This window comes from Medicago truncatula, chromosome 3, assembly GCF_003473485.1.
Source record: "Medicago truncatula cultivar Jemalong A17 chromosome 3, MtrunA17r5.0-ANR, whole genome shotgun sequence".
NCBI lineage: Eukaryota > Viridiplantae > Streptophyta > Magnoliopsida > Fabales > Fabaceae > Medicago > Medicago truncatula.
Window position 1 is genome coordinate 45346315 of NC_053044.1, and position 24553 is coordinate 45370867.

General features: G+C 32.1%; 5 protein-coding genes across 8 annotated transcripts; 1 reads left to right on the plus strand and 4 right to left on the minus strand.

Annotated features, from left to right (window-relative positions):
• Nucleotides 1-526: 526 nt before the first annotated feature.
• Nucleotides 527-6008, minus strand: LOC120579615 (uncharacterized). The gene is made up of 2 exons (XM_039832095.1): nt 4991-6008; nt 527-588 (listed from the first exon to the last, which is right to left on the minus strand). The coding sequence occupies exons 1-2, from the start codon at nt 6006-6008 to the stop codon at nt 527-529; spliced, it is 1080 nt and encodes a 359-aa protein (XP_039688029.1).
• A 525-nt stretch (nt 6009-6533) lies between these two features.
• Nucleotides 6534-7454, minus strand: LOC120579616 (glutathione S-transferase T3-like). The gene is made up of 2 exons (XM_039832096.1): nt 6839-7454; nt 6534-6556 (listed from the first exon to the last, which is right to left on the minus strand). Exons 1-2 carry the CDS (start codon nt 7452-7454, stop codon nt 6534-6536), a joined length of 639 nt encoding a protein of 212 aa, XP_039688030.1.
• Nucleotides 7455-8775: 1321 nt separating this feature from the next.
• On the plus strand, nt 8776-10586 carry LOC11418489 (dof zinc finger protein 1). 2 transcript variants are annotated; one of them, XM_003602235.4, is made up of 2 exons: nt 8776-8970; nt 9384-10586. In XM_003602235.4, the coding sequence occupies exons 1-2, from the start codon at nt 8947-8949 to the stop codon at nt 10278-10280; spliced, it is 921 nt and encodes a 306-aa protein (XP_003602283.2). In that variant the 5' UTR covers nt 8776-8946; the 3' UTR covers nt 10281-10586. The 2 variants fall into 2 exon arrangements, with proteins under 2 accessions (XP_003602283.2, XP_024633414.1); XM_024777646.2 differs by lacking the exon at nt 8776-8970 and adding an exon at nt 8997-9288.
• Nucleotides 10587-17510: 6924 nt separating this feature from the next.
• Nucleotides 17511-20031, minus strand: LOC11414354 (protein yippee-like At4g27745). Its single transcript, XM_024778000.2, has 2 exons — nt 19749-20031; nt 17511-17967 (listed from the first exon to the last, which is right to left on the minus strand). Exons 1-2 carry the CDS (start codon nt 19839-19841, stop codon nt 17740-17742), a joined length of 321 nt encoding a protein of 106 aa, XP_024633768.1. The 5' UTR covers nt 19842-20031; the 3' UTR covers nt 17511-17739.
• A 1338-nt stretch (nt 20032-21369) lies between these two features.
• On the minus strand, nt 21370-24224 carry LOC11437336 (uncharacterized). 3 transcript variants are annotated; one of them, XM_003602238.4, is made up of 5 exons: nt 24067-24224; nt 23032-23197; nt 22230-22302; nt 22092-22147; nt 21370-21749 (listed from the first exon to the last, which is right to left on the minus strand). In XM_003602238.4, the coding sequence occupies exons 2-5, from the start codon at nt 23073-23075 to the stop codon at nt 21635-21637; spliced, it is 288 nt and encodes a 95-aa protein (XP_003602286.1). In that variant the 5' UTR covers nt 23076-23197; nt 24067-24224; the 3' UTR covers nt 21370-21634. The 3 variants fall into 3 exon arrangements, with proteins under 3 accessions (XP_003602286.1, XP_024633850.1, XP_039687609.1); XM_024778082.2 differs by having other exon boundaries at nt 23032-23096; nt 24067-24218; XM_039831675.1 differs by lacking the exon at nt 24067-24224 and adding an exon at nt 23291-23331.
• Between the last annotated feature and the right edge of the window lie 329 nt (nt 24225-24553).

Sequence of the window (24553 nt, forward strand, 5' to 3'; positions counted from 1 at the left end):
TTCTTTTATGATTTAAAAATGAAGACCAAGATGGAGAGATGAAGGAAAGGACGGTTGTGGTGGTGCGTGTAGGAGAGAGAGTAGTGGTGAATGATATAATATGGACATACCATAATAAAATCTATGTTCCTATTTAATCTAATGGCAAAGATAAACTTTTCTATGGTAGGAAGATTTTAGACTTTTCCATATGAAATGCCACCACAATAGATAACCATAATCAACTAACTAATGAATTGATTCAAAAGAACGATTAACCCAATATCTCGTTTCCACAATTAAAAACAAGGAAAATCACATGATTAATCAAGAGGATCAAAACCCACTTGATTTCTTACCCAAAAAAAAAAACCACTTGATTTAGACATAAAAAAAAAAAAAAAAAAGAATCATCTAGAAATTTTATGCTTTATCTTATTCATATAGAAACTAATAACCAGCAATAGGAAATCTTTCAAAAAAAAAAAAAAACCACCAATAGGAAATAGTATCAACAAAATAAGACATACATGAGTTTCAGCCAATATTAAGAATTTTTTTGAGAAAGAAGTGCCAAATGCTCTTTGATCTCTCCATCCAATGCTCTACCTAAAATTTGTTAAATTTTATACAGATCACCCACTTTGAACATGATCTCACCACATAGAAAATGAAACTTAGTAAATAAATTAGTAAAATTTCATCTAATAATAAGTGGTGCTAAATAAATATGCCGTCAAACAAAAGTGGTGCTAAATAAAAAGTGTGTAAGAATGTGTCCCAATTAGAACAGTGGAACTTAAAGGAACCTTATTGTACGGAAAGAGAAGACAAAAGAACCGGTGTAAACGGCTTTGGTGGATTTATATGATTATCCTTGCCAAAAGAATGTTTAAAGGTGATCACGAGTTTGACTTCAAAATATAGGTTGTTGAATGCTGAAAATTTCTCATCATGTAATTACAAGTATACAATATTAAAAATAATTTTCATTCTTTATATTCACCTTTGAGACCTACTAATTTCATAAGCATGCTAAATAGTTTTTTAAATGACCGGAATACAATAAACAAAGTTGAGTTGGGCCATCCTAAATCACAAAGCTTTGATTTAATTGGTGTTGCAATTAAATAATTAGTGAAGGGTTGGTTGTAGGAAAAGCACTATACATACATACAAGTCAAGAAAGGAGTGGCCAAGTAAAAAGCCTACTAATACAAAAGTTTAGTATATAAAGAAATGGTAGATTTTATGCATAAATTTTGTGCTCTAATGATTCTTAATTGGAAGGGTCTTCTTTTTCATTGAGTCACTCAGTTTTATTAACTAATTAACGTGCTTAGTGGGTTCCACCTAATGCAAAAGATAGTGATGAGGACCCATATAGAATGGCTCTTTGAGATTGAGCTTACCGGCCGTAAAATAATTTTGCTTCTTTTGAGAGGGAAATTACATCCGGATTCTAGACTATGCATGAGGTTGTTTCCCATTCATAATAAAAGAAAATGACTGGTTTGTAAATCTGCACCAAAAAAATGACAGGGACATAATAACTAAATTGGAAAGTGGAGACATGACTCAACGTTCTCATGAATGAAAAACTAATAAGAAACACATTTGATTCAAGGGAGTGGAAAGGAAGAGGGTTTGTTTAACTAAAGGTAGAGTCGGCCCAACATTTATGATGTAAAGTGAACTCTAAAATACTAAGATATTCGCAACAAAAAAAAAATAGAGATTTTTTAATACCGATAATAATATTTTATTTAAATTTTACCTTTCTTACTTTCGGAGATGCAAATTATTTTAAGGATTAAATAAGTTTTTGTTCTTTTGATATCTCAATTTCATATTTAGTCATTTAATTTTTTTTATAACAAGTTTTGGTCTTTTAAATGGTTTTCGTTATGACTTTTAATCTAAAATCAATTCATATGTATCCTACATATTTTTAAATGTATTTTTATAATTTTGTAATAATATTTTCAACAAAATTTTCTATAATGTATTAAATATGAGTGCAAATACTGATTCAAATTTGGAGGATCAAAATTTGTTGAAATTTTTTAAATGATAAAATTAAATATTTGTAGGGATTAAAAACTTATTCTAACATTTATGTTAATAAAATTTGGCTATCAATGTATCTTTGTACATTCTGATACATTTTACTTGTTATACTTAAATATTTTACTTTTTTTAAGGGCAAAATATACATGAAAAAAATAATTCTTTTAGGAGACCTAAAACCTTTGCTTTACCAGCTTGGCAGTCGTGAAAGACATATGTGTCGAAACTCAAGACCTAATTAAGGCCAACAACTAAAAATCATATGGTAAAAGTTATCTTTTGAATGCCGATGAATGTGAGAAAAGAAAGAAAATAATAGAAAAAATGTGAGGTTTAAATTACTCTATCTTATTTAAAGGATATTTACGCATTCAAGATATCAACCAATTAAAATGTAATATACAAATGTAACATTAAATGTTAATTAAATGAGTCAATTTTTCTATAAAAAAACCAATTTTAATAAGGTAAATTTTAATTTTTTATTTAATTATATTTAGGTATCCAATTTTAATTAATTTACACTATACGGCTTGTAACAATTAAAATTTCACATCAAATTCAACTCATCGTGGCTGTGTTTGGTAACACGAATAAGCTAGCTTATAGTTTGTTGGACTAGCTTATAAGCTTGTTTTGATATAATAAGATGTGTTTGTAAAAAGTTTTTTTCACTAGCTTATAACGTTTTTTGAGAAGCTATTTCAAGTAGCTTTTGAGCTTATAGCTGGTAGTTTTTTTATATATTTTCTTCCAATTTTAACCCTATTAATTTAATTTAATTATTTTTTAATAAAACAACATGTTCATGGCTTAAAAAATAACGGCCAAGTTCATAGCTTATTTTTTTAATAAAACAACTGCCACGTTTTCTCCTTTGAAAAAAAACTGTAGGTTAGTTATAGTTAAATATAAAACCTTTCTTTTAAGTAATATATATAAAGCATTCATTAAAAAATAAAATAAGAATGGCAGTTCTTTTTTTAAGGAGAAAACGTGGCAGTTGTTTTATTAAAAAATAAGCTATGAACTTGACCGTTATTTTTTAAGCCATGAACATGTTGTTTTATTAAAAAATAATTAAAATAAATTAATCGGGTTAAAATTGGAAGAAAATATAAAAAAAAACTATCAGCTACAAGCTCAAAAGCCACTTGAAATAGCTTCTCAAAAAACACTATAAGCAAGTGAAAAAAAGTTTTTTACCAAATACATCTTATTATATCAAAACAAGCTTATAAACTAGTCCAACAAGCTATAAGCTAGTTTATTCGTGTTACCAAACACATCCATGATGGGTTGAATTTGATGTGAAATTTTAATTGTTACAAGCCCTATAGTGTAAATTAATTAAGATTGTCTACCTAAATATAATTAAATAAAAATTAAAAGTTAACTTATTAAAATTGATTTTTTTTATAGAAAAATTGACTCATTTATTTGACATTTAATGTTACATTTGTATATTACATTTTGATTGGTTAATATTTTGAAGGGGTAAAAATACCCTCTAAACAAGAGAGGGTAATGTAAAAAAAACTTAGAAAAATGCAATTCATTATTAAATCTTGATGTAAATCATTCATCATTAAACCTTGATGTAAATCAATTAGGTTGTAACTTTGCACTATTTCACTTTGATTAAGTGAATTCTTAAAGCACTAGTTGTGTCCGTAACTTTAAGAAGACAAAGAAACTTAAGTTAAATCGCGATCTTCACAGGAGATTAAAAAAGTTCGTTGAAATTAGGATCTTTGATCAACACAATTTAAACCCTTGATTTATTGTGTTTTCATAACACTAATAAAATACTAGCATTCACCTTTCAAAAAATTAGAGTATTTTTCTCTCTCCCTCCTTCAATTAAATTAGTTGTTTATAAATAGAATACTTTTTGCTGTGGAAGAATATGGAATTAGTTTTTTGACGTTAAGTTACATTGCTAATCAAGTCTCGTTAAGTAAACTGCATTCTCGTTTTTATTTTTGACTTATAAGCTGAAATCAGTTTGACAACACTGTTGGCAATGGCATGCATGCATTGATCACCGATGCACGGATACAATACAATGATATCGAATATATCCTTTGCAGTCAAGGAACCCAATTTAATGTTTGCTTTCATATCTTACTGTACATAACTTTAATTTAAACTTCGTACGGTTGAATTCCTCTTCAGAACAACTCTGCAGAACCTGATCTAGAATGCTGTTGTAGCTAGTACTTGTACAACTAATACATGATAATCTTCTGTACATAATTCTCAGACCATCCACAATGGTTTTCACCATTCAACACCATTCAACATCACTTTTTCAATTCCCAACACTCCACATCATTTTCTCTCTCTTATTCAACACTCATTCAACTTTTACCCTCTCCAATGGTTTTTCATTCAACACTCTACCCCACCACTTTTTATTTTTTATTCTTATTTAATTTTTGTTTTTATAATTACATAAAATTATCGATTATAATTAAATTAAAATAATACAATTAACAATTTATTTTTTAGTATTTTTGTAAAAACAAAATTTATTTAAATAATTTATTTATATTTTCTTAACTTAAAATGCAATACAACAAACTAAGCACGCAACACACAAATAGCTTAAAATGCAAGACAACAAACAAGCACACAACACACAAGTAATTTATTTAGTACGATACAAATCATCTTCAATCATGAAACATTTCAAACTTTGTCCATATGTGCTTCACTAGATCTGCTTGCAATTCGTGATGAACATTTGGATCACGCAACTCGGATCTAGCACGCACATGATTTGCAAAAGTGGGTAACACCTCGGTCGAGTATGGTTGCTGTGTACTAGATCCACTTCCCTCAGATTGCTCAAAATCGGTCCAACGTTGAGCATATGTATCTCGTTCATCCTCAACAATAATATTATGTAATATGATGCATGACCTCATGATTATACCCAAATCAGCTATGTCCCACAAGCGAGCTGGTTCACGGATGATTTTAAATCGAGCTTGAAGCACACCAAAAGCACGTTCGATGTCCTTCCGACAGCTCTCTTGATGTTTTGCAAATAACTTATCGGGTTCACTTTGAGGAAGCCTAATTGATTTGACGAAAGTTGGGTAAGAAGGGTAGATACCATCAGCTAGATAGTATGTCATATTATAGGGACGTTGATTCACAAAGTAATTCACCCTTGGAGTCTTTCCCTGTTCCACATCATCGAACACTGGTGACCGGTCTAGAACGTTTATATCGTTCAACGTTCCCGGACATCCAAAAAAGGCATGCCAGATCCATAGATCATGAGATGCAACTGCTTCAAGAATAACTGTGGTGGTTCCCTTATCCCCCCTGGTGAATTGACCTTCCCATGCTTTAGGACAATTTTTCCACTCCCAGTGCATGCAGTCAATACTCCCGATCATCCCTGGGAACCCCCGCATTTCACTAACATGTAGTATTCTTTGAAGGTCATCTTGGGTTGGTGCTCTCAGATACACTTGCTCATACAGTCGTATGATTCCTTTACAGAATCTACGTAAGCACTCCAATGCTGTAGTACCTCCTATTTTTATGTATTCATCTACCGCATCTGCTGCCACACCATATGCTAACATTCGCATTGCTGTGGTACATTTTGCTAACGGTGATATACCTTCTTTGTTGGCGGCATCAACTCGCTGGGTGAAGTAGTTATCACTACTTGAAAGGTCTCCAACGATTCGAAGGAAGACATGTTTTTGCATCCGGTACCGACGACGAAACATTGCATCGTCATATGTAGGCTCATTGGCAAAGTAGTCGTCAATGAGTCTTTGGTTTGCCCCTGCATGATCTCTCTTTAAATATTTTCTAGTACGAGATCCACTACCTTCCTCTATTTGTTTTCGACGCTGAATAAATCGGTTGACCATATACGTGTCTTCAGCATCACGTTTTTGGAAGTAGGCTTCCAAATCAAAAGGATCCATTGATAGGTTTTTTGGAAGAAGATATGAATGAGATTTGTGAAATTGAAAGTAGATTTTAATGAGACTTGTGAAATTGAAAGTAGATATGAGTCCCTATATATAAGTACATTGTGTGGTGGACATTGACGGATTTGAAATAAGTTATAGTAGGTGAAATAATGGGCACACAGTGGACATAATTATTAAAGCAAATAAGTCACGGGGACTAGACAACACTGACAATTATTAAAGTAAACATTGGGGACTAGACAACACTCTGATAACTATTAAAGCAAACAGTGAGGACTAGACAAAACTCTTATAATTATTAAAGCAAACACTACGGACTAGACAACACTGACAAATATTAAAGCAAACAGTCGGGACTAGACAACACTGATAATTATTAAAGTAAACATTTGGGACTAGACAACACTCTGATAATTATTAAAGCAAACAGTGAGGACTAGACAAAACTCTGATAATAATTAAAGCAAACACTACGGACTAGACAACACTGACAAATATTAAAGCAAACAGTCGGGACTAGACAACACTGATAATGTTGACTGAATACAAACAAATATTTGATTAAAATTAATTTTCAAACAGCTCACGCTCCAACTTCTCCAACAGCTCCTTCTTCCGGTCATCGAGATGCTCTTCGTCCCTTAACTTTAGATACATTTTCATTTTTTTAGCTTGAGTCTTTTCTTGCAGCAACTTGTTTTTTTGTTGTTTCACCAAATTTAACTCTTTCAATTGTTCAATCTCTTGCTCTTTTAATTCTTTGAATTGAACCCATTCCTTTTCCACCTTCTCCAATGTCTCGCCCTTGCTTTTCATTTTACCTTTTTTTTTAGCTGCCTCCCTACCCATTGGACGAGCACTAGATCCTACAGAGTCCTCGTGAGATCTCTTAGATCCACTACTCCCTGACCCAACATTTCCTCCCATCTGACTACCATAACGTGGTTGATCACGGAGAGCGTGCCATTCTTCATTCAAAGTAAATTGAATATTCTTCCCACCTGCAAATAATTCCTGCGCTTTTGTCAAAACATCATCTTCCGACCAACCGCTTCCTTGCATACGCTTAGCGCTTTCATAAGCACCAATCCATTTATTTATTATTTTGCTCATATAATTAAAACGGTTTCGGCAGGCAACTAGATCGCGGGGAGAATCGAATGAGCAATACTCATTACAATACTCAGCAATTTTACCCCAATATGTTTCTCCTCTCTGGTTTCTCCCGACAACACTGCTTGTTCCATATTTAATCCATGCACTAATTAGAACCAAATTTTGTTGAGTGTTCCATGCTGGTTCCTTACTTCTCTTGCTCTTAGGAGTTGAATCTTCTGGAGTGACTTCATCAGCAACTGCCATGCCACCATGAGTTATTTGTGTTGAAAATTCAGGATATTGGTTTGCATCAACACTAGGAAAATTTTCATTCCCCATTGGCATATAACCATTAAACGGGGGTGTTTGAGATGGATATCTCATCATAGATCCATAATATGGATGAAAGTTTGGAACAGAGGATGACTGGTTGAAATTTGGTGAAAAACCAAAATTAGGTACGTTTTGATGTATGTTTTGAGGACGTTGGTTATAAAATTGATTTGGATTTGGATAATTGTTGGGATTTTCGTAGTTATATGGGTAATTAGAAAAATTTTGGGTGTTGAAATGGTTATTATTAGGATCCATTTCACAAAAAATAAGATTAAAACTTCACTTAGTTTGCTAATAGAAAGATAATAATAAGATGAAGATAGTGAAAAACTTGGTTTTTTTTCTGTGTCCAAATCAAATGATCCAAGTCTCTATTTATAGAGGAAAAAAAATCATGAATTTTGGTAAATTTTTTTTTTTTTTTTAAATTAATTTACAACGAAATAATTGAGGTCAAATTATTAAAATGATAAGAATCCGGACAGCCAATTAAAACGCGCCACGTGTCATTATCTATCCAAAAAATCTTTCTCTCTCCGGACGTCTGACGCGTCACGCGCCTTGTCTGCGCGTGTAACGCACGCGCCAGTTTTTGCCAAATAGCGCGTTGCCACGTGTCCGGCCGGCAGGGTTAATTTGTGTTTAATGGATTCACCTTCTCTCTCTTCTCTTCCCTCATTCAACACACTTTAAACACACCATTGCAAATGAAATTGGTGTTGAATGCTTCATTAAATTGGCCATTGCATATGGTCTCATTCTTCTCTAATAAGTTATCTTAGCGGTACTTAAAAGATTATTTTGTTGAGATGATAAAGAATCTCATTCAATTTGAATATTCACTTAACAATTTTGTTTTCATTGTAATTTTATCTATCTAATTTAAAGAATTTGTCACTACAGTTGCACGCACTTGATGAGAAAGAAAAATCAATAATTGTGTAGAACTTATTTTTATAAATAATGAATATCCTAAAATAGAGAAAGTAATATAATTATTTTTTTAAAAGAAAAAGTAAAAAGTATGAGTAAATTAGTCAAAACACTTGATGAGAAAGAATAGTATGTGGAAAAAGGCATTTCTCCTTCTCTGATCTTAACCGACTAAAATGCCACTGTGCTAGCTTCTACAAAAAGACACCAAGGAAGAATATTATTGAGTCATGTAAAATACTACTTTATTTATCACACAAAGTAGGCTTCATGTCATGTACACAAATTTCAAGTACGTGTCATCACATCATATAGTAATTAGAATTATTTCGAAATGACTATATCACCCCCCCCTTCATGCGCAATAATAATACACCATGAAATGGAAATGAAACCACTACCACTCAGCACTCACTACTACTATATTCCAATTCCAAGTCTCAAAAGCTTTATGCACTTTGCTTTTCACTCTCCTCTAGAAACTAGAAAAAAGTGGTTGTTTTTCTTTCTCTGAACAAGACTCATACACCTTTTCCTTTTTTCCATTTTTCTTCTTAAATCTATGGACACAGCTCAGTGGGCACAGGTAAACATCTTACCTTTTTCTGTTTTCTTTCCTTCTTATAATCATGAAAAAAAACTATAAGATTTAACCATAATAAAGTTTTATGTTTCATAAATTATGTTGATTATTGTTAGTTCTAAGGAAAGTTTCACTTTATATCCTTTACTACTTTTCCTGATCCTCTACTAAAAATTTCAGTTTTTGTTTTGTTCTTGTCTTTTTTTAGATCCTTTTCATTTATTTTTTTCTTCTTTTAAACGTACTAGTACTACACCTTTCTTTTTCCCAAGAAAAAGTTGATGAATTTGTTTGTATTATTTCTAACTTCTTCTTCAAAGTGTAAAAAAGCTACTTCTTTCTTTGTTTTTGTTTGTTTCCTTTATTATTTCTTATATACTTTTTTAATTTGTTTTTATTATTTTTGAAAAATTTAGGGGAATATTGGATTGGTTAAACAAATGGATGGATCAACTTCAAATTCAAAACCAACTCCTTCTATGTTAGAGAGAAAAGCAAGGCCACAAAAAGATCAAGCTTTAAACTGTCCAAGGTGCAATTCAACTAACACAAAATTCTGTTACTACAATAACTATAGCCTCTCACAACCAAGGTACTTTTGCAAAACCTGTAGAAGGTATTGGACTGAAGGTGGTTCTTTAAGAAATGTTCCTGTAGGTGGTGGTTCAAGAAAAAACAAAAGATCAACCTCATCATCATCACCTTCAATCTCACAATCACAACCTCCATCATCAATAACAAAAAATATTATCATTAATCCTGATCTTGCTACAACACAAAATAATTTCCCTCAATCTGCTTCTCAAAACCCTAAGATCCATCAAGGACAAGATCTTAACCTAGCTTATCCACCACAAACAACTGAGGATAATTATAACACCATATCTAAATTCATTGAGCTTCCTTACACAACTGATCATCAAGACAAAACTACAAGTGCTATGGAGCTTCTGAAAACTGCTTCTTCATCAAGGGGTTTGAATTCTTTTATGCCTATGACTTTGTCTGAGTCTAGTGCAATGTATAATTCAAGTGGCTTTGCTTTGCAAGATTTTAAGCTTGGGGTCAATTTTGGCTTAGAAGGGTTTGAGAATGGTTATGGTGGTTTACAAGGGATTAATAATCAAGAGGGTTCTGCTGGTGGTGGTGGTGGTGGTGGTGCAAGGATGTTGTTTCCTGTTGTAGAGGATCAGTTGAATAAGCAACAGCAGCAACAAGTTCCAAATAGTGGTGAGTTTGAACATCAGCAAAATAGAACTCAAGGTGATTCTACTGGTTATTGGAACGGAATGTTAGGTGGAGGATCATGGTAGATAATGGATAAGAAGAAGGAAAAAAAGTGATAAAACAAGGGGTTGGTGCTTTTAATTTTATTTTTATTTTTACTTTTTTTCTTTCTCATCTTTATCTTTTGGTAATGTTGGGGAGTGGATGTTTGAAATTTGAAGTGATCATGATCAGAACCACTAACAAAATAGGGTACATAGGTTATTATTATTTATGGATGGATGTTGTTTTGTTTCTTTAATTTGGTGTTTTTTTCGTTATTATCGTGCTAATATCACTTTTGATTGAATTTTGGCTTTATTTCTTCTATAACTACTAGTATATTATTTTGATCCAGAAGATTAATGTGGCTGCTGCATCTGCATTTTGAAGCTACCTTTCGTTTTATTTTAGGTTATAATTATCAGTGTTATTCCAAGCTTATATATAACCTAGCTATAAAAGTGATATAACTAATTTGTTGAGTTTTCCCGTGACAATATTATTGATACTTACTATTGTTCTTGGGGTTCTAGCTACTAGCTAGTACCAAAAATCATGGTGCACGGATTGCTGCTACTACTACAACAAGTGAAAGAGGATTTCCATCAATACTTACTACCACTGTCAGAAGCCACCAAGTGATAATATTCATATCACCAGATATTTGTCCCCCAAGACGTACTTCAGTGGTAGTTTCATAATTTTCTTACATATTCTTCTTCTTTTAACCAATTAACCGCTAATATTTATCTAAATAAAAATACAGAAGATATTCCCCTCTTTCCGTTATTGTTTATAACACTTTTTCTAACTGTTTTTTTTTTTTTTAATTTAAGACCATTTTCTAACATGCATTAATGATACCTTTTCAGGAGTATTTGATATTTAAAGTACCATTGGACATATATATTAGGTTTCTCTTTTATGATATCAATCAATAATTCTAAAGATAAACATGTAAAAATTGATACAATTTTGTTGACAAAATTATTAGGCATATGTTTGGATGTCTGGTGGAGATTCCGTTATGCTATAATTTCTGAAATCACGGTAATTTTAAGCCTCTTGCGACCTAACTTGCAATTAAACATTCACCACTACAGCTAGGGCGGATCCGGACATTTGGTGCATGTGGGATTAAAATTTGGCTAAATTGCTAACACTTGCATTTGATTCCGACAAAAACAAAGCTAACTTCAAAAGCTTATAAATAATAGCAAATGTGTTGCACTTATTTGTTTTCACATATTTTGTACAAGTTTTGACTTGTTGGTCTTATTCTTAACATATTGTGTTTTATTTATAAGGGTACTAATTATTTTGGTCCCTGATTGTGTAAGGAATAACTATAATAGTCCTTCGATGTATCAAAATTTTAAAAAAGTCTTAGATTGTGCATGTTGCTAGTTAAAATAGTCTCTAATATTAAAATAATTTGTAAATATTGTCATATTAGTCTTTTAATATATTTATTTGTTGTCACTTTAGAGCTATTTTGATTAACAAAGTGCAAAATCAAAGACTTGTGAAATTTTAGTACATTGTAAGACTATTGTGATTACTCGTTACACATTCAAGGACCAAAATAACTATTATCCTAATTATAATAATAAAAAAAAAGGAAATGTTACTAATGCATCGGGATATTAGTTAAGGAATTATAAAATGAAATGTATTTTTGAAAAATGTGTATTTTACTTTTTGAAACTTAAAAAAGTGTTTTTTAATGTTAATTTTGTCTTTTCTTCTCATTTTTAGTTGCTTAATTAGTGTTCTAGAGTACTCATTAACATAACACTAAAACAAGTTAGGGAAGATAGATGTGGGGCTTTAGCATCATATAGCCTCTTAATACATCTGCCCCTGACTATAACATATTAAATAAATATACAAGTGAATAAGATCGTTGATACTTTAGCACATGTAGTCATATCTTGAGTTAATCCATGCTTTTATTGATCTACACATATATTAAATATAAGTATTTTTTGATAGTATATAGTTTTATAATACTAAATTATTTTTTTAGGTTATATAGTAGTGTTGGGACAAGTAAGTGGAGATGGAATGATGGGTGTCAAATCCTTTACAGCGAAAGTGGTCTCCCTATGCATTCCTTTCTTTTTGCTTTGCTTACTAACTTATCAGAAGTGTCAGATCCTATAACAGTGCCGCCATGGTCCTTCTCTCTTCTCTTCTTCCATCCATCCATTCAGTTTTCATAAAGCAACCAAACTGGGATCTGTTAACGTGACAGTAATATACATAACTTATTCAGTAAGTACGATCCACGACCCTTTCATTAATTAATGTTCACCTAACTAAACTAGGTTCATTGCAGCAGTAACACAAATTAATGTAACAATAGTAATAATATAAAAGCTTTAAAAAAAATTGTAGTATAATATATTAATTTAGAACCAACTTATGGCAAGAACACTCCTTAAATAATACAAAAGTTAGTTTTATGGCGGAAAATAATATCTAAAATATGGTTGATGATACATGACAACTTTAGAAAATTGAAGCTCATCATCTTTTTCGTTCTTATTACCGAGACCTAACTTATGTTGGTTGAAAAAAAAATATGGATGAATTTCTTTTTAACTTTGTAAATCGAATATCATTTACGTGCAACTGCATAGATTAATCTTTTGAGTCAAATATGACGGCAAAGAGCGACAAATCTCTCCCTTAAGTAATGTAACATTATTGCATTCCCAATATTGCATTCGATCCTAGGATATTTGGCTAAACTAGAAGAGATTTATTATCATCTCATTCATAACTTGATACCCACTTTATCCATGTTCCACCGTCGTAACGTGTATGCGTCTACTTTATGCACTCATTGTAGTATTTAGGATGAATCCTTCCTCCGTTGAATCCTATATTTCATTCAATGTGAAAACTTTCGGTTAAACCTTGGATTTTCACATGCGGTTTTTTTTCTCAACTCAATACTGCATTAAGAGGATCAAAGATGGCATTTTTGGCCTCTACAATAATCTCTTCGCTGCGAAAACTTGGTGAGCCTGGAGGACTCATAATTCTTACCTTGGTCATAAAACCATGCCTAGTTACCGTCTCATCTTGGTTGTTCGCACCATGGAGGAGATAATTCTTTTGAATTTCCTATTAAAACAACAGGGACGAAAGACACCTCATCTGGATTTTTTTTTAATTTCTCATTACCATCATCAACACTGATGGAATTTGTTTTAATAACCTAATTCGAGCTGGATATGGCGACAACACCTGCAACTCTTCGTGCGTGGGGCATGCTGGTTTTCCATTTTTCTTTTGAACTCAGAAGACATTCTTCAAGCTGGACTTTATGCCATCCACCACGAGGTTTAACTCTTGCAGAAGTATATGAGTTTCAACGACTCGGTTTGCTACACCAATTCTTCCTCTGTATCTATCTTATCAAAGCTCTCCAAAACAAGTTCCATAACTATGTTGCGTTGATCAATACATCAAAGATATGTTGAGAGAGGATAGACTTTTCAGGATCGTATTGATATTTTTTTTGAAGGCAATCAATATGTTGATTACACGCCTAAGCTTGTTGCTTCGTTTGACCTTGACCACTTGATTCATGCTTTTTCTCCCTTAGGTTTAGAGACATCCTTGCAGCTTATGCAACAAGAACTTTCTAACATTGTAATCTTTTTCTTTTTGTTTGATGTTTTCTTTGCTTTAGCCTTGTAACCAATATTTGTTTTAAAAGTAAATATATGGTGAAATCGATTACATTAAAAATTTAATGAATGATTTTGTTATATAATGAAAACATGAGAATAAAAGTTAAACAAAAAATAGTGATTTTTTTTTACTAGCTGTTAAAAAGGTTTCATCTCGATTTGGGTTTAAATATGTACCGAATTTTTCTCTCAGATGGGTTCCCATGTCTTTCATGACCTCACTATATTGCCATTTTGTTGTTGAGTTTCATTAAATTTCCTCTATTTTTTTTAAGATTTATTATTTCACTTTGTATATTCCTCCACATGATGGGCTTCAATTATTTTTCCTTTTCTTATATTAAAAGCCAAAGAAGCTGGTGCTTGACTCTAGTCTCCTTCTATTGCAGTGGGGTAGGGGTCCTACAAACATTCCTATTGGTAACCGTGCAAGAATGATATCCACCACTGCAATTCATCTTCGTAGAGATATACTTATCGTAATTATATTTATTTTAAAAATAAATAGATCACATATTATATACATACAGCTTGTTTAAATATCAATTTAGGATTGATGCTTCTACCTTGTTGTAACGTGTTAAGCATATGCACATATCTATAATTTAATCAAGCTTCTACAAACACACACATCCACACTTCACAATGCACCCACCATGCATGTCAATTGAAATAAATATATAGTGTATTTTTGGTAGAAGAATGTGTACTTGATATTATTCATTTGGATTTCCGCGGCACTAGTATAGATCTTGAATAAATTCTCGAAAAACGAGTCATCTATTAGTAGGGTTCGGACTCATCTACCAAAGGAAAAATTCTCATTCCTTATGACCAAATCGCATGGAGAGAATTGATGTATGTAGAGTTTAGACATTGGATATGAAAACCTAGAGGACAAATTTTTTAACCTATAGCTTCTCTCCAATCATGACCTTTTTAAATTTACGTACATTAGGGTTTCTACGTACTAGACAAGCTCTAACGTTAAGGACAGAAAGAGTAATTATTCATGTAGATGCGGGACCATTTATGTGTAAGCAGGTGATCATTCATTTTTTCTAGCGGAATCATGTTAAGAAATGTGCACCATTGGAATCGACTCTAAGCAATTTGTTTGGCTACATATGGCAACATTTTTAAGTCAAGGCACAAGAATGAATGGGCTACGTACCTAGATGCTTTACATAAATTATCTTGTTGGGTATAATCTCTGCCATCCATAAAAAAAAAAGTGTAATTATTACGTACATTTTTTCCCCGAAATGAATTAACTCTATGAAAGATGCTTGTGAAGTTTTAATGGATGTTGAGCAATTCACGATGTTGCGTCATAAAATATAGTATATTTGATCATAAGCAATCGTATAACTTTATCATATGATGATGGGATTGCATGTCATCCCAATTCCCAAATTAACAGTCTAAGCACTTGTCTACAATAAATCTTCAAAAGTCAGTTAAGAAAAAAAATTCTGTTAGAATTATTTTCATAAGAAATACGGAATTGAGTTTTGACTGCAGTAATTAAAAAAAAAATCTTTGTGCACTGATCATTCTCCACTTTGGACTATTAGCACGTCTAGAATGCATAAAATATGATATTTGATAGCTGACCAGAAGAGTATTTGGTTATTATTTGGAAGGTGTTACATGCTGCCAACTAGGATTCTTGCGCTTTCACGTCATCTCCGGTAACAATAAATATTTGGCAATTTCTATGGTACACTCGAAAAATTTGAGTGTACCGCTACACCTATATTTAATTTAATAGTTTAATGAGTTATATTTTTTTAGGAAAAAATATTTTCTATCATTTACAGTTATAATAACAATATTTTATTTCTCAAAAATGTTGGCGAAGCAAAATTCAACTCTTTTTTTAATTTTTTTATTACTTATAATAGTGAATATTTATTATTTTTTCAATAAAATGTAAAATAATTAGTATGATTCTTATAAAAATGAAATGATATTTTTTCTTATGAAATAATATTTTCTAAAATATAAAAGTCGACAAATAGCTCTTTTTTACATAAAAATGATCGTTAGCTTATTAATTTATGAAACAGGTGTACCGATACACCTTAATTTAAGGATGTACCGTAGAAACTCCCTAAATATTTACCTTTTTTTTTTTTGGTCAAGCAAATATTTTCCTTAATTATACGTGAAATGTATTTTATTGATATTCAATATTGTCACAACTTAATTAAAGTATATGTGATCTACAGGCGAATTATTTTCCTAATCTTGCTATTAGTTCTTGAAGTATATCTTTATTTGGATGTACTTCTGAAAGACATTCAAGAACTAGTATCGAGATGTATGTTTTTTTTTATCGATGATGTAGTTTTCTTTGAAAAATTGAGCGATGAATGAATTGAAAGGTTGGAGACTTTGAGACAAACCTTAGAAGTGTATGACTTCTGTCCGAGTAGAAACAAGACAAAGTATGTGAATTGTAACATCAACAAAAGGTTTAGTAGTTCTACCTTAGATGTAAAAGTTGTATGGTTTGGATACTAAGAAAACCGATCCATCCAAATGTATCCTTATGAGAAATACTTACTTGGTCACAAACACAAATAAAAAATAATTAAACGCACACACTAAGTTGAAAAAATTAAAAGAGAAAATAATTGAATGACATGACTAAATTTTTTTCTCATTTATTTTTCTCCCCTTATGTTAATGAACCCAACTATTTTTCATTTGTATATGTGTCTATGTAAGACTTGCACCTTATTTGGTTTGGAATAATTGAAAGGGAAAGAAGCAAAATCCCTCTTCATTCAATTTGCGACTCCACTCAAAAATTGGAAGAATTTAGATGGAAAAAAGACATGTCTAAAACATTTTTAATACATCTTCAGTATTCTAATATTAGATATAACATTAATTTTATAAGGTTTTTTTTTTTTTTACAATTACCCATTGACCATTGTGAACCAACAAAATGCATACTTAAAATAAATTATCTCCCCTCTTTCAAACTAAACCCAAGTCAAGTTAGATCAAAAGTGGGTTTGCCTTATTCTATTTCCTTCTGTTGTCTCTGTCAAAACTAAATGATTTTTTTTAATTAAATCAACTTTTTCCGCAAGGTCTCGGGTTCGATTCTCCCCGATGCTAATTTGGGTGGGTAGTTTAGCTTAAACAAAATCAATTTCTTCCACTTTTGTTCCCCTCCAATTAACTGAATCTTCTAGTCCTAGATTGGAACCTCATAAATGGTCAAGAGAACTCGGCGAATATACTGAGGAAATGGGAAAAAAAATTACCTGACAATCTAGGCTTCTGCTACAAAAATATGCTGTAATTTACGAGCAGCTTATGTTTGTTGAGAACAGAAAACCAAACATCTAAATCACCCACCATTCATGATGGAAATGGGAGCATCCAAAGCCGAAATTTCAAATATTGAAGCTCTGCCAACATAATCCATAAGTGAAGCTGAAGCAGAACTTTTCATGTCAGCAAGGTTCATCTTCCAAAAGAGATATTCAAAAGTTGGTATGGATTAAACCAGATATTGTTCTTTGAAGATTTCAACCTTGAAATCCATAGACCAGAAAATGAATACACGATATTATTGACAAGGAATGAACAGATTATATTACAATATCACTTCTAGTCACAACATGAGGAATATAATGAAATTGGATAAGCAATGACAAATCCAAAATAGGTAAAGATGAGTACTTCCTGTACATTGTGCACATCCCAAAGCATGAATAAATCTACATCATAAATAAAATGAATGGATTGGGGAACAAAGCTGCAGAAGGGAATGCTACCAGTTCTCCATAACAATTTTTGACTTTTCAAGAATGAATTTTCCTTCCTTGTACTTCTGGGATGCCTCATACGCTCTTTCGTACTTCCAACCCAGCACTTCACGACAATCACCGCAGTAAACATCAGCAACAGTGTGGAGGCCAGTCAAGAGATGCCTGTCTTCTTTTGGCCCAGTGACAACATTCATTGCATGGGAAAACAGAAAGGCTCGGCCATTTCTTCCCTGGTTACAAAATTAATGAAAACAATATCAGTAAATGATCAAGGCAAGCTGTTGTATGAGACAAAATCATAAAACTAGAATGCAAGTATCAAGAGTAACATCAAAAGAAGAATTTAGTCGGAGAAAACAATGATCCATTTGGAATGTTTATGCCTATCAAACATTCTGTATCGATTGAAATACTGCCAATCTTTGTGATATTTGGCTGTTATGTCAAAAACCATTTTCTATTTAAGAAACAAACAAAACAAAAAAAGAAATGCTAAAGGTCTGTTATGAACCTAAAAATTGTACGCAATACAAAAATTACTTTTACTGATAAAACAGGAAAGAATGAGAGAAAACTCTTCCCCAATATTTCCCCCTTTTATAACAGAGTCATTGCTTAATTTACTAAAGAGTATTGCTATATGACTGCAATTGCACGAACATGTTATTTAATGCACAATATATCTCACTCAGTGCCTTCAATTGCAATTTCAAATGAGGTAGATCTGATTGAAAACAGACTGCATATTCGATTAGGGGTTAAATACGAGGGATGTGCTACAGATTGGTCTTGAATACTATAGTTTATATAGAGGGACAGGTTTACAGTAGTAGTTTTTTTTTTTTGTGTTAACCCTTCGGTTCTTGGGGGAGAGGGGCGCTAGTAATCCGGAGTTTGGCTGCGAGCTAAATAAAGTCTGGTCAAGAATTGTTCCACCCAGAAGTCAAATTCAGATTCTTGCAAAAGATTCATCATTGGTTGTGCTCATTAACCAATTAAGCTCGGTCATTTGTTTGTGGTAGTTGACCTTTTGTTGCTACAACAAGTTTCACATACACGGTACGTTTTTTAATTACAATGGCATGAGTTAATACTAGGGATGAGTTACAACACGAAAGAGGTGATGACGTAATATTATGAAATAAGTTTGGTGTTTTGGATAAAATGGTAATTTGAAGGAAATCTGATGGCTATGCAAGTTATAACTCATTCGCGGGGATAACACGAGGTTTTAACTCGTACACTTTAACATTATTCTTTACTAAATTGTTTGCAAATATAAATATCTCCTTTGTATCCTTGGTGATTCTCCTATTTATACACGATACTCTCAAACTAATCAATTAACAAACTCCTCCATAACCCATATCCTAACAAACTAACATTATATCCTAACAAGGTCAAAAATCTTAATCACCTTCCCAATATATCCCATATGTTTAATGGTGTCGTTGTTTTCCCGGCACATTTAAAATGCTGTTTTTCAACCAAAAGCATCTAAAATCACAGTGACGGTCATTGCAAACAGCATCTGCAGTGACAACCTAAATTGCTGCTGTGATAACTGACATTTGTACTTGTATGGCCTGTACAATCAGTGCATTCATTCTAAATATAGTTGCCTTAAAAATCCTATTTACAAATAAAACATATGCTACCAATTCCTAAATACAAGATATGCATGATTGCAAGATATGAGCCTAGTTCAGTGTATCACAAACGCAAACGATTGATATATGATAATCTGGAAAACTCGCAATTGATTAGAAGTTAGGAATTTTACTTATTATATATACATCATGTTATTTTTAAATCAAACTTGGACCTAAAGTGCATGAGAAATTAATCAGCAATGACATATAATAGGTGATAAATTCAAAAATTAGCAAGTAAATATCAAAAATTGAAACTGAAAAAACAAAATGTTTGTTGTTGAAATTCAAGCAAATAGCCTGAAATTCATTGTAGAGCATGATCCTTAACAAAATAAAAATGGAAATAATTGGGTTACCTGAAAAGCCTTGGAAATAATATCATCATGAAGTGAAACATGGTTTCTACAATTACAGCAGCAGTACAAGCGAGGCACTATAAATTCCGCCATGATTAAATTATTTGGTAACTGACTCTATATTTCAGATGGAGATAACGTAAGTGACCAATTCGATCATAAAGCTCAGTCTGCAAGAAGAGGATAAGAACAAGAGTTAGCGTGCTACACTTAATTAATTCATCGCAAAGATGAGTTGTGTGAAATGTGAATATTCTCTCTCTCTCTCTCTCAAAATAAAATAAAAATTTAAAATATCTCATTAGATAAAGACAGAGCCGCTTATAATTATAATTTAGCTTTTGTATTGTAATTGCAAAAACAAAAAGGTTAAAACTAGACAGAGTGACGATTTGATCTGATCTCAGCCGTGAAAACTTAACTTTGATTAGTTGTTTGTTTTCGGTAATAAGCAAATGAAATAAGGATTATAATTTGTAAATTTATGAATTGTGATGTTACGTGAGAGCGTTACCTGGCTCTCTGTTCAGTAATAGTTGAACTTTTGAGTGTGGAACTTGTAACAAATTTGTTAGGTAGGTGAAGGGGATCAACTTTACTATTATCGGCATAATTACTTTTGAGTATGTAGGTTATTAAAACTAATTAATTGTTATTATTATGGGACCCGAATATCACCACGCGCGTGTTTGGGTGGTTTATTATTTGTGAAACCCAAACTTAAACGGTGTCAAAGCGGCGGAATCTCGGTGCTTTTGAACACCGCTACCACCTCTCTAACCTGACCTTCATTACACCACCGATTGTTTCTTTTGATTTTTTCTATTTCTAATGAAAACAAAAATAAGTTCAGATGATAAATGAGCTTCACCAAAACCAAAGAATCCTAGTTGATTCATAGATAAAACAGTTCTTAGTCATGTTATCCTTACCTAACGGCCAAACTTCAAATTATAAAGTTCATTTCTCATAACTCAGATAAAAAATAAAAAATCCTCACTCCATCTCATGTTGATCAATCTTACATTTAAAATATTTTGTTCTCATCAATTAATCTGTCCACTTATACATTTTCTTTTTTGTCATAGCCGTTCACAATAAGTAATTCCAACCAAAAAATGAAAACATTAATTAGTTTTTTAAAATTGTTTGTACAATAAGTTAATACATCCAATCACTTCACTTATGTTTCTCTCCAATTTCATCTTTTTTTACAATAAAATAAATATCATTCAAATGTAGAAACAACAAGAGTACAGTCAAATCGAAGAGTTCTTAACTTGGGCTGATTTATCATGCTGTATTTTCGTTTGGGTTATTCCTGGGTCAGGTCTGATGTCCCCCAATCTTTGTATCTTTTCTTTTTATTTAATATATTTTCTATTTTGCCTAAAAAAAAAAAGAATGAGTTCTCAACTTGGAATATGTTTGATAGAAAAAAGAAAATTATTTCATCACCAAAAACAAGAGAAAAAACGTGAGAAGAGAGATGATGTGAATTCAACAAAACAAAAAGAAGTGAAATTGGAGAAAAAGGTGCTACTGAGCTAGTACAAAACTAATGCAGATGGTATCTTTACACTAAATTTGAGATGATATTAGTAGTACCACTGAAAAAATATTAGAAAATAACCGTCAGCGATCATCTTTGACAGCAATTAGCATTCATCGTTAAAATTAGATGGTAAACCATAGTGGAGTGGCCAAACACCTAAAACATTCCATACTGACAAGTCTAACATACATTATAGCTTAAACCATCCATCATGTATAAAAAAAAAACAAAAAAAGTCGTCTTGCTTGTAATCATGCAAAAAGTAATAGTACATTTGAACATCTGAAGAGTACACACTCAAATAATGCAACAGTCAAGAGAGAAGCAGATCTCACAACTCCATTCCTTGACCAAATTCTTCAATTGTTTTGGTTGCTAGTGTAAGGACGTCTACAAAAGCACTGAACGATGCACGAAGAAATCTGGCTTCTGTTGCCTCAAAGTGCCTGAGGAGAAGGATGTCAAAAGGAGAGAGAGAATTAAGCAAGATTACACATTCAGTGATATGCCCTTAAAGCTAAACTAACTAATGACAGCAATATAATAATCTTTTCAGATAAGAGACGGACAAAAATCAAGGAGTAACAGAAAGTTTGCCCCGCATTCCAACATTGATTAAAGAAAATATTCACTGTTTTCAACTAAACATGATGCAGTACTCAGGTTTATACATATCAACTCAAACATAAATAAGTTCTGATGCAAACTCATGTCAAAATAATGTATTCCAAAGCATAACCTTAAGAAAATAGCATTTATTGCATTGCGGGAAATGATGAAATACTCACACTGATAGCTTTCCATTAGAAACCGTCGTAAGTCGTTTTACTTTATCAGGTTGCAACTGCAGAAGACATAGAAATGATGAAAAACTAGTTGAGAAATTACTGCTAAAGAATCAGAAAGTTGTATCTTCAAACACTCACCTCCTTGTCAACCATTAAGGTGGCATACACAATAGAAGCATTCTCTTCGGATCCAAAATCTACTACCAGGTCACTGCAATTGTCATTCCGCTTTTATTAATAACAATTGTCGAAAGTACTAAATAATTTCAGTACACAAAATCACACACTTTAAGTAGCAATCTTTTGTTGCTGTGAATGTTTATATGGTTATGAAAATCTTCCCATAACAGTATTACATATATTGTTAATGCTTACTAGATATACATGATTCTTAAAAATAATAAGAAAATGTTAATTCTTTAACCTTACAAATTTAACTGATGAATTACAAAATTAAGATTTTTATTTTCCCTATCAGCCATAACAAACGGTTACAAAGTTCTAAATTCAACAAATTTCGTTACAAAGTCCAAGAACAAGTAGGATACAAAACGAAGTCATGCATTGAAAGACAAAAAAAATAGGGAAATATCAAGCACCCAAGGAAATTCAAAACTACTTTTAGCAGTCCATTGTATTATAACCCAAGTAGAATAAGATTTGATTGTAGTTAAAGTTTAACTTAACGTGGAGATGACACAATTTTATAAAGTGCCCTTCGCTAAAACACTGTCATCAATGATGTGATTAACATAAACGAAACTCATGGAGTGTTTTCTAAAACATCTGTATCAACACCATTAGTATTTGAAACAGATATCATCTGGTACACGCTGCTACACTTCAACAAAGTTAAGACTAAAAAGCATGGGTAACAAAAAGATAATAAAAAAACTTCATTGAAGAATTATAAAATTGAGAGAAAGAAAAAGAGAGTAACCAGCTAAAATCCCATTGAGATTGGGCATCTGGTGTGGCATCCATGTGTGATCCAAAAAGCTAACTCTGCAGTAACTTCAAGCAACCAATGTGAGAGAAGCTCAAATTGGAATAGTTCTAGGACAATGTAGTATGGTAACCCAATGCGACGATGTTTTTTAGGGTTTCTGCGAAGAAAATGGAAACACGGTACACAATCAAATTAAAATGGATCTAACTCAGCTCTTATGGATTGGAGTGGATTGAGCTTATTGACCCACCTTATAAAAAGCCTTAATTTTTGGATAGTCCAAATGATAGCGTTTAATGTTTATACTATGTGTTTATGCGTGTCATCACTTTTGTGAATGCAAATCATTATTCCAGGTTATGGTGACAACTGACAACTACAGCCTAACATGCTAGCAAGTAAAAAAGGGTAACAAAATCATGGATACCTCATCATTCGATTCAAATCGTCGAACAAAGTTTATGAAGTAGAGTTAGACTCGTAAAAGGAAACAAATATTAAACAACCCAGTCAGAAGGCAAACAAATCCCTATTATAACACACAGCATCCCTATAATTAAAGGCACATGACCTCTGGTATGATAATCAGTGCTCAACATTTTGGTGCTCAGTCTCTTAACTAATTTAAGCTAAAAATTGACCTGAAACTTGCAAGTGCCTTTTCTACGTCTCCACCATTCTTATTTAAAATCTCCAGCAATGGAAAGTAGTATTGCATGTTATTATCCCTACATCTCCCATAAGGACCGCATCTAAAGAGAGGAAGAGTTTCTTTAGAGTTTTTTTTTAAGCGTATCTCATAACATAGTTAGTACTATTAGTAAAGCTTACAAAAATATCTTATGAAAATCCCATAAATCATCTTCATCTTATTTTGATAAGTTCCTTGAGACAACTTAACTAGACAGAGTAAGACATCCTTTCAATTCTCATACCCAATTCTATATTATTATTATAGTGAAAGCAAATGTTGAGAACACAAATAAATAGCTATCCAAAACTTGGCAAATATGAAATCAAACTCACCAGGTCAACAGCGGCGACGGTTGCCGTTCTTGTTCTGTCCTCAGCCGTGAAGTGAATAGTGGAAATGATGGCTTATCCCTCGCCTTGTCCTAGTTGTTGTTGGCGCTCCCAGATGAACAAAAAAGAATTGAGAGAGAGAGTTAGAGAAAGAAAGAGACTACAAATTTAAAAGAATATTTTTAATTGTTTTTTGTTTAAAAGATAATGGAAGAAAATAATGAAAAATATATTTTATTTTAAGTTTAATCTTGCAAATTGTCCATGTAAGTAGGGTTGATTTCAATTTTAGTTAGGTTAAAACTAAATTCTTTCAATTTGATCATGAAATTTTAAAACATTTTAATTTAACTCTTCAATTGGCTGAAGAGACTCAAATTTTATAACAAAATAAAAAACGGCTCATATTTATCAACGTGATAGTGTGTGAGAGTGGTAAATGACTGACGTGGTATTGTTGATTCGTAATTTTAATTATTTAAACAAAGAT